We start from the raw sequence: 15172 nt of genomic DNA on the forward strand, positions 1-15172 counted from the left end.
AAAATGTCCTCTATAAAATTTTCATTCAGACAAAATTTATATTCGTGTCAGAATGAAATACTCTCTGGAAAAATTTTGTCCAGACGAACTCCAATTTGTTCCAGGATGAAATGTCATCTGAAATATTTTCGTTCAGAAGAAATCTATATTCTTGCCAGGACGAAATGTCCTCTATAAAAATTTCATCCAGACGAACGCATATTCGTCCCAGGACAAAGCGAACCGACTCTTAAGAAAAAATTGGCAACTTCCTGCAGTTTTTGGAACTGACCTATGGTATAATCGTTCGTACCGGACGAACCTGGTTCGTACGGGATGATTAATGTGTATGAAGTCAGTTCATACCAATATACATTGGGTTCATTTCCAACTGAATTAAGTAACATCGTCTGAGACGATCCACGATCATACGAGACGATCCACGATCGTACGGGATGATCCACTGCTGAAAACTTAAATTTTAGCAATTTTTGGATAATTTTTTATGTCTTTCATATATAAAGTCCAATATAAACTGCCACTTAATCTTTTAGCCTATTGATCTTCGTGCCAATTGAAAGGAGAGTTAAGAAGAGAGTGTTTGAAGGAGAATTCTTACTACTGGAGCGTGAAGGTTTCACTTGATACTCAAAGGTAAGAGTCTCTACTTTTTGGTTTTTGATTACTTCACTCTTTTCTCTCTTCATTCTCTAAGATTCTTCTTGTGAATAAAGATCTATCAGTCAGGAGTAATCTTGGTTCTCTGCAACCTTGGTAGAGTTGTGTATATAGCCGATATGGATTTTCTTGTCCACACTAGGAGAAGTGTGAGGACGAAGGGTTCTACTGTCACATCATTAGGAGAGTGTGAAAGCGACGAAAGGGTTCTCTTGCCAACACCAGGAGAGTGTGAAAGGACGAACGATTCATCTTGCAACACTGGAAGTAGTGTAAAAGGATGATGGTTTCTATGCCGGCACCAGGTAGTGTGGAAGAAGAGTTGTTTTGAAGAGGCGTTATCCGTCTTGCTGTGGTGGTAAAAAGGAGAAGTCACTAGTAGTTTAGTCGGATATACTCGGAGGTGCCTCCGGCGGAGTGGATGTAGGTCATTCGTTTGACCGAACCATTATAATATTCTCATGTTTGTTATATTTCCCTTAGTCTTTTTTTTATTTTTTTTACAAAAATTTCATTAAAGTTTTTATCGGTTTAAAATATTAAAGAGGGAAATTTTTTTATTACCAATTCACCCCCCCTCCTGGTTAGCCGCTGGGATATAAGCTTAGGTTTAACAACCTAATTCATAGGGAACAAGTTTCAACATATAGCATGAGGGATTTTTGCTTTTCCCAACATTTTCTTAATAATTACTAGGATTAATTGAGGGAGAGAGACCTTGAATTGATTCCAAGTTTCTCCTAAAGCTATTAAAAGTCATAAAGAGGGTAGGTGGTGATGTAGCCCATGTTAGCTAATGATGAGGGAAGGGGTTTTTAGTCATTTAATGGTCTTTTAACCATTTGCTGACTAGTTTGACCAATCAACAAGTCAAACTAAGTGACATGGCATTCAAGTGATGTTTAGGTGCCATTGGAGTGGATTTGAAGGTTTGAAAAAATAAATTTTATTAAATGGGTTAGATTCACCCATTTGAACCTTTAAAGCTTATTGGATCTATCTAGGAAACCAAGTTGACCCAAGGGTTGAGTTTGCTCTGAACAAATTTAAAATTTTAAATGTAGTATGATAAAGGTGGTTCTAAGGGTTAGAATGATTATTTAGGTCAAACTGACCATTTAGGCCCTTAAAGGGTCATTTGGTCAACCTAGGTTAATTAGGTCAACTAGGTTGACTTGGTAAACTAGGTTGACTTGGTCAACTAGGTTAACCCAAACTTAAGATTTGAGTCCTACACATTCCTATGTATATTTAGCCAACTAGGTTGACCCAAGACCTGGGTTTGAGTCCTATACATTCCTATATATATCTAGGATGTATTGGAAGATATTTTAGAGATTGATTTGATTGGGTCATGTTGAAGTTTGGAGGTAACTTTAAAATTACCCTTCTGGAGCATTTTGGTCATTATGACCCCTGGTCAAATAGGAGTCAAATTGGGACCACCAAAATACAATTTCGTATTTAACTTATCATAATCAAGGGTCTAGATATGATCAAAGGTCTTAGGGAAGGTTGTATGGTTAAAATCCATAGGGTAGAGGGTCCAATGACATAAGATGTAAATATTTGAAAGTTTTATAGCCTTTAGAAATAGATTTAGTTTATAGGACTAGAGGTCTCATAATGAGCTCAAGTTTGGAGAGTAGACCCTATGGACATGCCTAATCAATATACAATTGATAAATCATGATTTGGGGGTTATTTGACTGAGGTTTCAAATATTTGAAAAATCATTGTAAAAGATTTTCATGACTTAGCCATTTAACCTTAGATTTTGTTTTGGATTTCTATGTTTAATTTGGAATCTTGATTTAAATTCTTGAATTTGAATTATCCAAATCATTCAATATCATTTACAAGATTATTAATGATTGGATAGGATTGAAGCTAGGTTGGAAGCTGGATTGAGGTTTGAACTGAAGTCTAGGTTAGTTTCGAGTTTAAATTGATTTGAAGTCTGGATGGATTTGAATCTAGATTGAGATCTAGATGATTGAAATCTGGATGAATGTCAACCATCAAATTAACAAGTAGAAGTATGGATAGATCCCTATGACCTCATATAAAAATGAGGTCAACCCATCTCCTTCTGTAATGTACTCAAATTAGCATGCACAATCAAATAAATTATCAAAATTAGTTAAAATTATTACTAATCTTTGCATGTTTTCAATGTGTGGAACTGAGCTCCTAATTGGATGGAGCTACCTAGGCCCCTGAAATTAGAAGTATTATGAGGAAAATTGGGTAGTCTCATACATCAAGTATGCTTCGCATATTAATCATTCAATATGTGATTTATTCTTCATAGTCTTCTTAAGTTTATTTAAATACTTGAATGGTGTATGATTATGAAATAATAACTTGTTAATAATAATAGATATATTTTGAAATTATAACTTATTTACATGAAACTACCTCTTAAAAGGAGAAATCCACTAATATTGTATAGGTCCACCAACTCTAGTCTAATATGGTAAATACATGAGCAAATGCTTTATGGAATAAAAAAAAATCATAGAGAAAATATCTTCTTAAGCTTACATAGAATGAAAGGAATGTTATGATCAATATAGACCAAAGCTTCTTCATTCAGTCTTAATGAGCATGAGTCCTTAAAGATGATACTTAATCCAGTTAATGGATTTAAAATTGAATTTGTAAAAGAACTGAAAGTAGTGGGCAATAAACTTTCCATAAATATGTGACAATCATAACTTTTTAATCCAAATAATCTTTTTGATCTCATGTCAACACATCTATAGAGGTTAGAAGCATATCCAACAGTAACTGTAGGCTCAACACCATGCACAAACCGTACGACTCTACTCTAAAGTGAAGGTTAATGGGACTTTTGACTTTAGAAGTTTACCATTTCTATCTTCCTTCAACTCAAGTCTTTACCTCCAAATATTTTTCAAGTTTATCCTAGCCTTTACATTATCTTTAGATTTACCCTTGATGTTCATCACTATATTGAAACTATTATTCAAAACATTCTTCTCTATATGTATTACATCTAAATATATCTAGTCAAATTTGTTCTCCAATATGGTAAAGACTAAAAAATGCTCTTCTTTATCCAACTGTGAGTAACTCCATACCTGGGCACTTTGTGAATAACTAATATTAGAGAATCAATTATCATAGGTATGAAATTTATTTTTTTATATATATTTATTATTGGTTAACCTTGGTGGAGGCTGTGTCATCTCTATTTTATTTTTAGAGAAATTATCTTTATTTCTCCTGAATGGATGGTTTGCATGTAAGAACATGCTGTAACAGTCAAATAAAGTATTATTGCCCATATGCTTCAAAGTAAACAATTTAGTATTTTTCATGTAATATGGGCAAGCTAGCTTGCCTCCAATGGTCCAACCATAAAGTATATCATATTCAGGGAAGTTAATAATTGTCTAAACCAATGTTTCCCTTAAAGTAAAACTTTATTTATTGGAGATATCATATGTAGTAACTCCCTAATTCCATAATAATTTTAAGTCATTGATTAGAGGTTATATGAACACATCTATTTTTGTTTATGGATTATGTGGGCTTGGAATGATAAGTGTCAATAACATGTTAGGTATAGTCAAACAACTCTTGAGGAAGATTGTAGGGGTTATTATCATGGTCAACATGAATAAATCGAGGTAGATTGGCTAAATGGAGTAAAACTATATGCATATAAATCTAATTTTACATTTTTTGGAACTATGGTGAAGGTGGGATGTATACAGTTCAAGTGTTTCCAGGCTTCTACATTTGACGGATGTGTCAAAACAACTACTTGTAAGATATGTTTGTTATGCCGTCCCATATGTGTAGCAGAGCTCGTAGATGCATACAAACATTACAATTTGGGAATGATAGATACGTAAAATAATTGACCAACTGGAACATCCTTATATTTTCTTTTTTTTCAAAATTTTTTGTTTAAACCTTAACGCATTATATTAGTGATATATAATCAATGGCAATTATCTCCATAGTACAATATGCATCCATTAACATAATAAAATATTTTTATAGCTGCCAAACCAAGCTTAGAAACTAATTTTTAGTCCGGTACACATATATTAGGATTATATTATTTGTCGGGTTTGTGTTCTTAAGTAGGCCAATGAATTGATTAAAATATTTTTTCGATACATGATATTTTGTATTTATGCTTAACATCTTCTCAGCAATAAATAACTTTGAGCGAGTAGTGCACCCATTCCAAATTAGTAGTTGCGTAGCATGTAACAAATCATAGAAGTTTTGTGCTTTCTTATTTGAGAACTCTTCTATATATTATTGATATTGTGGCCTAGTTGTATCATAAATTAAATCCTCGAACATCATATTTTGATCTTCCTCAACAATGTTAAAATGTGTAGACTGGCACATTGAAAGTCAAAATAAGGTTCACACTCACCATGTGAAGTCCAATACCAACATTCTGGTATGAATCCACTACGATATAAATCAACAATAGTCTCATCTGGTGTGAGGTAGGCTTTTTAGTTGAAGCATAGACAATAAAACCTTCCCTCTAATATAAAGGAAGGTAATTGATAGCCTGCCTAGATAAAAAAATTCACTCCATTCAAGAATTTATATGTTAACGCCTTGCATCCAGGCAATAGTTGGTTATACATCCAACATCCATGTTTTCGAATATTCATAACACACTTGAGTTATAAATTCATACAACCAAATAATGAGAATTGTATCAATTTAATGTTATTTATATATAATTATTTTATTGATCATATCATTGGATGGATGCTCAAAATAAAATCTTAAGATTACATATGAAACTAATGATCACAAATAAGGTTACATTAGTGATATTAAAAAAATATTGAACAGTTGTAGATAACATAAGGTATGAGCATCATATAAAAGATTTGAGAAATTTTACTTTAAAAAATACTTGAAGGGAAAAATCATGGGATTTGGAAAACTTAACATGGTTCCACTAATTAATGTCATATATTATAAATGATGCACTTTCTAATAATTTAAAAATACATTAATAAAACATAGTAGATTGGAATGATTGAAGATGTCACAACCTAACCTTATACAATCTGTTATGCTGAAGCATGCCATATCATGTTGAGGCCATGATAATTGGAACTTTTATTTTATCCAGTGAACGTATGCTCCTCTACGTTCGGATCTAGGCAAAAAAAGCGCAATACCGAGTACCGAGTACCGAGTACCGAGTTGTACCGAGTTTTTTAAAAAAACTCGGTATTGCGCTGTTTTGGCCTAAAACCGAACGTAGAGGAGCGTACGTTCACTAGATGTAATAAAAGTTCTGACAATTGACTTGATTTCTCAAGATCTAATTGAAAGAATTTTTTCTAATTTAATTTTCTTCAATATGCATAATATAGAGCTTATCTAATCAGTCAATTATAAATAATAGCAAAGCAACAACATTAATTTATTTCACTTCATTAATGTACTATATGATCAAAAGAATAATAAATCAAACATGATACTCTTTCTCTTATGCCAAAACACAAAACATTCATGACTGACAAAAAAATAACCAATGCAATGAACATACTAAGAATAAGTAACTCAACCCAAATAAATAACTTATATCAACCACTCCTACTCAATTAGGACCTTACCCTTCTGTAAAATACATAAACAAGCAATGTAGGGAGAGCAAGTGTTGCTTAATAGGATACTCGTAACCTACTAAAAAATCAATATTCATATTAGAAAAAATTGCATTACAATTGAACATTGTATAAATAATAAAATATAATTTTTATTAGATTGACATGGTTGTTTATATCATGTGTTGCCACTAAACATGATTACATCAATGTGAACTTAATATCAATTGTAGTAACATAACAAACAATAGTAAGGACATAGTTTATCCATTTTGACCATCTTTTTGGTGTAAATCCTAGATTTAGTAAATCCGGGAGTTCAACAGATTTATGAGATTTGGACGAAGAAGAGAGCAAAAGGAAGAAAGATTGATACTTTCGCAAAGACCAAGCTCTTGTCATCCTTATTCCTTCGGTCCTTCTAATCTAATAGAAGAATGTTGAGAAAGTATGACTTTGGATGCAACATGAAGGAATGTCTTTGTCAAAGTAGGTGAAGAAGTTATTTAGCGTCTCATTCAAAATATCCCCTCAAAAGCGGAAGTCGAATAGCAATGAGCACCGGAGAACAACACTAGCGACGACGGAGGTGAAGTCTAAGAGCAAAGTCGAAGTCGAAAAGAAGAAATGGTTGAGTGAAGTCAAAGAATCGAACCTGCAAATGAATTGGATCACAAGCAATCAATTAGATAGGTTAATTTCTACCACAAATCCACCGCAAAGTGTATCAAATATTTTTTGCAACAAATTTCATAGCAAATACATCGACATTTTTTACAAGAAATTTTCAGTGGTGAAGTCTACCACAAACTATTGACTTTCATGTGCCTGACTTGACTCATTAGCTCGCAAGTCGGATCATTTAAAAAACATTAATATAAAATGGGCTTAAAATATACTAACATTCATAATTTTAAGTACATAGTTATTAATTAAAAATACAAAAAAATACATCTACTTATATTAAGTGATTTTTTATTTATTTATTTTTCCACAAATTTTCATTCTTTTTATTATTATTATAATAATTACTTGAATCATAATCATTTTATCTATTTCATAGTAACTAAACCAGCTGAAACTTGTAGTAGTACATGAGCTGGCTTGAACTTGAAGAATAAAGCCTGAGCTCGAACTCAATTAATTAATTAAGCTCAACCCTGACGTTAATTGAGCTCGGCTGAACTCGTTCATGCATGTATTTAAAAGCATTATAGTAATAAATTATTTTTTTAATTGATGTTGCTAGCCTTTTAAACCATTATAATATTTATCCTTCATAATTGAAGATATTTTAACCCCTTAAATTTGCCCAAAATTGAAGCACTTGAGGCCATGGATATATCTAAGAATTATTTAACACCGCAAAAGTATTTTACTATGATGCAGCTGCTTCGACAATTCCAAAATTATTGTGAAAGGCCATTTCACAGAAATACAACCATAGTGATAAACATGTGCAATCATTTTCACAATAATTCCATGACAAAAGATTTAAAAAATTATACTTGATATATCATCAAAAAATTATCATGATCGAGCATGGATCAAGAGGCAAATTTTAATTAGAAACTTTCAAAATTAATTTGAGAGCTATCTGAACTCTTATTTCAACAGGCTTATAGTCGAATTGAACATATCAAGGAGATGAACCCAACGATGCCAAAATCGGTTCAATTTGAACCCAAATTGGTCCAAATAGAGAGCCCAAAGCCTCCTTAGAAACTTCATAATATCAATTAGATAACCAAATGATATCCAAATGTTACATGTTTATAGTCAAATCAAGCGGCTCGATGAGATGAATATAACGAGCCCAAGTTCATCGAATTTTGATATAATTAAGACACTCAAATGCTTGTTAAATGTTCCATGATCAAGGGAGTTGTATTGCTCGTCCATTGAAACGCTCTTAACATGCCCTTGATCTTCTCCCTATTTACTTATTATGCCACTCCTAAGAAATTATAAATTGACCCCTCATTTCACAAATGGGGATAAGAAGAAGATATGAAAATGAAGGATCTTTCTTACTTTTTAAAGCTTGTACCGCTAGGCCGCCTATCGCTTCTTTGACTTTCACTTAGCCGCCGACCGTCACTAGACTTCCTTCCAAACACCGTTACCCAACTACGGTACGTCCTTTCGAACACCGTTACTCACCCACTACGATCCTTATAACTACCATCGACCGACTACGATTCTTCTGACCACTATCACCTGACTACAATCATTCCAATCACTATCTCTAGCCAATTATAATCCTTTCGACCACTGTTGCCAGTTGACTACGATCCTTCTAACCATCGTTGCTTGTCGACTATGGTCATTCAGACCACCGTCGCTCGTCGAATACTATTATTTTGACCTCTGTCACCCGATTGTAGTCCTTTCGACTTTCATCGCCCAACTAAAGTCCTTATGTCCTCCATCGCTAGACTACGATCCTTCCGATCACTATCATCATACTATGGTCTCATGCCAACTCAGTCCTTCTGAGTCCTTCCATCCTCCGTCACTGGACTACCATCCTTCCAACTTTCGTCATCTGACTACAATTCTTCCAGCCACTACCATTTAACAATGCTCCTTCTGACCATTATCTCTTGCCAACTCTGATCCTTCTGACCACTTTTTCCTCGTGACTATAGTCCTTCTGAATATCATCTCTCATTGGATACGATATTTTTGACCTCTTGGCCTGACTACGGTCCTTTCGATCTTTATCGCATGACCATGATTTTTTCAGACCTATGTTGTTTGATTACAATCTGTCCGACCACCGTCGCTTGTCTACAATCATTTTAACCACTATCTAGGGGTGTCAATTTTTGACATGACTCGAAACCCGACCCAAAAAAATCTGGGTTCGGGTCGACCCGTTTTGTGAAACTGGTCGGGTTCGGGTTGAACAAATCGACCCATTTCAAAAATCAGGTTGGGTTTGGGTTGACCTGGCAACCCGAAAATGACTTGAAACAAGCAGCCCGCGCCTGCTACCTGCCCTGCTGTCGCTACGCTTGTTGCTGCTGCATTGCTTCGCAACTTCACGTGCTGCCGCTGCTTGACCTCGCGTCGCTGCTTAGCCGCTTCGCAACCCGCACTCGGTACCGCTGGGTACCGCTAGGTACCCAGTGCTTATGCAAACGATGCGTACTCCGCACCTAATAATTTTTCCAGCTGAAGCCATCCAAAAATCACCTTGGACCCAACCAAATACCAACCCAACTGAGAGTCTGAAATCCATGAACAACCTTAAACATCAATCTAACAACCGACCAACTCCAAAAAAAAAAATCAGCAAAAAAAACCCTCCAACAGAACCAAAGATAAAAAGATAAAATGAAACCAACATAGGCATTTTAGGCGCAAAGAAACCCCCAAACCAACTCCAATCTCCAGGATCAATAAAAAGGGAAAACTTTCAAACAACCCCCAAATAATCTCACCTTTGGTTGCCGAATCAGCCCACCCAAAAAAATCAGGTTGCCAATCCAACCATCCAAAAAGAGCAAAAGGAAGATGCCCATACATTATAGTCCAACCGAAAAAATAAAAAAAGAACAAGAAGAAAAACTCCATTAATCAATTAGATGCTGAATAAGGGAAAAGACAACCCAATTAATGACTTTTTTATTGGGTTTAACACGAACATCAAACCTTATTATCTTACAAATATAATCCATGCTTTCGAATTTATTCTCCTTTTCTTTTTTTTTTATTAAAAAAATCAGGAAAAAATACACGAATACTTTTTTATTAAAAGTTTTGTGAAAGAAAAGACAAGATATAAGTAGATCTTCAATTGGAGAGGAAGAACTAACTCTCTCAAATCTCTAGGGGCCGGCTGGAGCCCAAAACACTCTAAAAATAATCTAATTCCAATAAATAATATTAATTTCTAACTAAAAAAAATCACATGTTTAAACAAATAATAAACAATGACCAAAAAAAAAAATTAGAGCTGCGCCCAACGGACAAATTTGCAAGGGAACTGGAGGGATGCCCTAGCCGCCTTCTCCCTCTCCGCTTTCCTTACCTGTTTCTCCTCCGCCTGGCATCACCGGCCTTCTGCCGGTGGTTTTCATGGATCTCCAAGACGCCTCCTTGTTCCCTCCCATGGCTCATGCATCCTCTTCTGCTGGGCCTCCTGCCCCTCGCATGTTAGATCACCTTTGGTCTAACATCATCGCCGCTCCTGCTCCCACTGCTCCGCACATCCCTGTTTCTCTCATGGAAACCCCGGAGGAGGTGATTCCTTTTGATGCTGATTTCACTGGACCTGCTGCTGCAGAATGGGATCTTTGCTTGGTGGGGTATTCGATCGGTAAGCGTCCCTTCTATGAGGCTCTTAAGGAAACAACTAAAAGGATTTGGAAACTCAAAGGTTCTTTCCAACTGATAGCCCTTACGGATGGTTCCTTCTTGTTTAAGTTTTCTCTAACTGAGGATTTTGACATGGTTTGGTCAAAAGGAGCTTGATTTTTTCATGGAAAACCATTTATAGTGCAAAAGTGGACAAAAAATTTTAATCCTACTAGGGAAAATTTTTCTTCTGTTCCTGTCTGGGTTAGAATCCATAAACTTCCTTTAGTTTGTTGGAATTCGGAAGGGATATCTAAAATTGCATCAAAAATTGGCATATCGATTGTTGTAGATGCGTTAACAGCCGCTAAAACTAGACTAACATATGTTAGGGTATGTATACAAGTCTCTACTTCCTCAACCTTTCCTGAAACTGTTGCTGTTGCCAATGAAGGAGATGTTATTAAGTTACAAATACAGTATGAATGGAAACCGGTTCCTTGTACTACTTGTGCTTCTTTAGCTCATGCTTCCACGAATTGTCCCTCTGGTCTTCCTTCTGAGCAGATTTCTCAACCTCAGTATAGGGGTTGCAGCTTTTCTAGGGGGCAAAGAAATAAATCTCACTCTCTCTCCAAGCCTCCGGTTCACAATTTTGACAAAGGGAATTCCTCTTTAGCTCATCCGCCTACTTCTATTCAAACTCAAAATGCTTTGGGATCGAATATCAGTCTAGTCCCGTCTCAGGTGATTTGGGTCCCTAAGGGTATCTCTGCAGTTAGACCTAATGTTGAGACTACTGCTATTCATGGCTCTTCTATTCCGCAGCTGACTGTCATTCTATCTTCTAATAATGTTGAAGCTACTGTTCAACCCCTTCTTAATTCTAATGCTCTTGATAGTTCAACTATTCCTAATCTCAACTCTCCTACAGATGAAGGCTTAGGGGATACCGTTTTTGGTCAGATCAGTATTCAGAACCCTCCTAGTGTCAAAACTAGTAACAAATACTCTTCTCTTCAAGGCTCCGATGACTTGGTGGTTACTAATTCTGATAATGAAGGCACTTCATTATCGGAGCAGACATCTAATACCAGTGGAGGGAAAAAATCCAAGGCCTCTCTTCCTAAAAATACCAAAGGGAAAAGTTCTAAAAAGCCACCTTCCACTTCTGCTAAACGTAAATGATCAGTCCTAATATAGCGGCGTGGAATATTAGAGGATTTTCTTCTTCTAATAAAGTGTCTTACTGCAAAATGCTTGTTCAGTCCTTACGGCTGGATATGATCTGTATTCTTGAGAATAGAATACAACTTCAGAGTCTTTCTGACTTGAATTTCTCTAACAGTCATCTGATTTTTGATATGGAAGCTAGCTGCCACAACTTCCATTGTGCCTCTCTGGGTCGTATCTGGTTAAAACGGTCTACTGATAGGCTATCTTTTCAGCCATCTTTCTTCTCGTCCCAAATGATTGTTGATATGGTTTATTTTGGTTCTTCCACTCCTTTTCTGCTTTATGTCATTTATGCTTCTAACAGTCAGGTAGAGAGGAAAGTTCTTTGGGATGGTATTAGATCTATCTCTCCTTCTGATAATGTCCCGTGGATCCTAATGGGGGATTTCAATACTTGCCACTTCTCTTCTGATAAGTTAGGTGGTAACCCACTTAATCAGAATCTCCTTAATGATATTAATAGTGTTATCTTTGACACTAATCTCAAGGATTTGGGCTCTATTGGTCCCTCCTATACTTGGTTCAATCAAAGGACGGATTGTCCAATTCATATCAAGCTAGATCGCATGATGGTTAATGAACATTGGGTTTCCTCCTATCCTGATTCCTTCTACTCTATCAACAGCCCTGCTGGGTCTGATCATTGTCCTATTTTTCTTAATTCTGGGAATTATTACTCTAAGAAGCATCGTTTCATGTACTAGAATTATTGGGGCAAAAGTGAGCAGTTCTGGATTTTATTGCTTAATATTTTTGCGGTTAAGGCTGTGGGTAACCCTCTTGTGAACTTTGCTAACAAGCTCAAATTGTTGAAAGAAAGTATTAAGAGGAAAAGGCGGGTTAATGCCAATGTTATGGCTGATCATATTAAAAACCTTCAAGCTAAGCAACTTGCTTGCCTTAGCCATCTTAATGATCAAGTCAATATTTGTGATTCTTCTATTAAGCTGAAAAATTTTAATATCCAGTTAGAGGCTGCCTCTTCTATGTGGTTTTCTTGGGTTAAACAAAGAGCTAAAACCAAATGGCTTTCCCAGGGGGAAGATGACCTCAAGTTTCTATACTCTAGGATTCGTTTGAGAAGGAGTTATAAAAAAACTGCTATAGCTTTAGCTATGTCTACCCCAGAGGTTTCTGTTTCTGAAGCTATCAAAGACTCCATTTCTTACTTCAAATCTCTTTTTAATGCTAATCAGCAGTTGGATTTCGATATCAATGATTTCCCTCCAGGTCTTGTGGTTGATCTAGATTTAAGAAATAATCTTACTACTCCTTTCATAGAAACTGAGATTAAGAAAGCAATCTTCAAAGGTTCCTCCAATAGCACCCCTGGGCCGGATGGGTTCAACTTTGAATTCTATAAAACTTCTTAGGTACTTATAGGGCCTTCTGTTTGCAATGCTATCAAAGGTTTCTTTCATAATGCTTTTATTCCCCGATCTATTAAAGCAGCAGCCATCATTCTTATTCCTAAATCTAGTCATGCTGAATCTATTGTTGACTTCCGGTCTATTGCTCTTTGCAATACCTCTTACAAAATTATTGCTAAATTATTGGCTGAGAGAATGAAACCTATCATGTCTAAAATTATCAAAGAGAATCAAGCAGGGTTTATTAAGAATAGAATATCCACGGATAATGTTATTCTTGCCAATGAGATTCTTCAATTTTCTAGGAAATCTTCTAAAATCAGGCTTATGTGTGTTAAGTATGATATTAAGAAAGCCTTTGATAGTGTTTCTAGACACTTCCTTCTTGCTAGGTTGGAGCAAAAAGGTTTCCCGGCTTCCTTCATTAAGTGGATTGAAGCTTGTATTATGGATGTCTGATTTTCTTTGTGTATGGATGGTACCTTGGAAGGGTTCTTCCAATCCTCCTCTGGGCTCAGGCAGGGTTGCCCCCTTAGCCCTTATCTTTTCAGTATTGTGATGGACGGGCTCTCTTGTCTTCTGGACTGCAATTGGCAAGAGGATTGTTTTGAGGGCTTCTCTTTTGGGAATTTTAGGCTGACTCACCTCTTATATGCTGATGATTTGATCATTTTTGGTAAAGCTGATATTGCCAATTGTAATAAGCTTACTTCTATTTTAGAGTGTTTCTCTAAAGCCACGGGTCTTCATGTTAACTTTCGGAAAAGTTCTGTTATATTACCCTCAAACTATATTAATTCTGAGGCTCTCTGCTCTGCCCTTAACATTCCCTCTGCTTCCTCCTTTATGACTTATTTGGGGATCCCTTTATCCCCTTTTCACCCGAAAATTGGCTGCTTTTCTAAGCTTATGGAATGTATTATTACTAAGTTGTCGGGATGGAAAGCCAAAGCTTTATCTCTTGCTGGCAGACTTCAATTCCTTAGATATACTATTTGGAACACTATTAGGTATTGGATTCGTGGTAGTATTATACCTAAAACCATTCTAAAACAAATTGAAAGACTATGTGCTAAATTCCTTTTCTTTGGGGATTTAAATAAGAAAAAAATGCATTTAATTTCATGGAGGAACACTTGCAAGCCTAAAGAATTGGGTGGTATTGGGTTACCCTCTTTGCAGTCTCTTCAATTTTGTTTTAACTGCTCTCTTATTTTAAGGATATACAATGGGAATAGTCCCCTGAGCAGTTGGCTGTTACACTCTTATTTCTCTCCTTGGAAAGACCCTATCTCTAAAGCTTCTAAATTCTGGAAGAACATTTGTAGGGATGCTATCAAAGCCAAAGTTAAATTTCATTTTAATGTTACTGTTAATTCTAATGTTTCTCTGTTCTGGGATCATTGGGTAATGATTTATGTATCAAGGATATGGCTTCCCTTCTTCCTCTTTTTAATGTTATTCATGTTAATGAGAGGGTGAATGCTATTATGGATGGGGATGTTTGGGCTTTGTCTGAGCTCTTACCGGCTGCTGTTCTGGAAACTCTTTATGCTATTCCTATTGTTTCTGATTCTCGGAACTCTATCTACTGGGGTGCGGATAAAATTTGTAAGCATAAGAATTATAGGGAATTTTATTATTCCCAGGAGGTTAAAGTGAATTGGTGGAAATTTGTTTGGCATAAACACTATATCCTGAGATATTCCACTTACTGCTGGATGGCTTTATCGGGTGACTTAAAAACTGCAGATTCTTTGATAGTGAGAAATATTTTTGTGGATCCTATTTGCTCCCTTTGCCACTGTCATGCTGAAACTGCCAGTCATCTCTTCTTTGAATTTGACTATTCTTTTTCCATACTTACTAAGCTGGTATCCAATATGGGGTTTTTATTGCTCAGGCCTAGTATCTTACAAATTTTCGAGTATATCAATGACACTCGTGATAAGCATAAAGATTTCTATTATCTTC

General features: G+C 35.7%; 1 protein-coding gene across 1 annotated transcript; it reads left to right on the plus strand.

Moving 5' to 3' along the window:
* Nucleotides 1–11776: 11776 nt before the first annotated feature.
* Nucleotides 11777–13657, plus strand: LOC110105965. Its single transcript, XM_020835665.1, has 3 exons — nucleotides 11777–12415; nucleotides 12593–13139; nucleotides 13212–13657. Exons 1-3 carry the CDS (start codon nucleotides 11777–11779, stop codon nucleotides 13655–13657), a joined length of 1632 nt encoding a protein of 543 aa, XP_020691324.1.
* Nucleotides 13658–15172: the final 1515 nt, after the last annotated feature.

Source organism: Dendrobium catenatum, unplaced genomic scaffold (assembly GCF_001605985.2).
Source record: "Dendrobium catenatum unplaced genomic scaffold, ASM160598v2 fragScaff_scaffold_114, whole genome shotgun sequence".
Classification (NCBI taxonomy): Eukaryota; Viridiplantae; Streptophyta; class Magnoliopsida; order Asparagales; family Orchidaceae; genus Dendrobium; species Dendrobium catenatum.

What these genes read in the sequence shown, in the direction of transcription:
- LOC110105965 (XM_020835665.1), top strand. Translation starts at nt 11,777, where the DNA reads ATGATCAGTCCTAATATAGCGGCGTGGAATATTAGAGGATTTTCTTCT. An exon ending in TGATGGTTAATGAACATTGG is followed by an intron (nt 12,416 to 12,592) that starts GTTTCCTCCTAT and finishes TTTGCGGTTAAG; the next exon opens with GCTGTGGGTAACCCTCTTGT. An exon ending in TAAGAAAGCAATCTTCAAAG is followed by an intron (nt 13,140 to 13,211) that starts GTTCCTCCAATA and finishes AGGTACTTATAG; the next exon opens with GGCCTTCTGTTTGCAATGCT.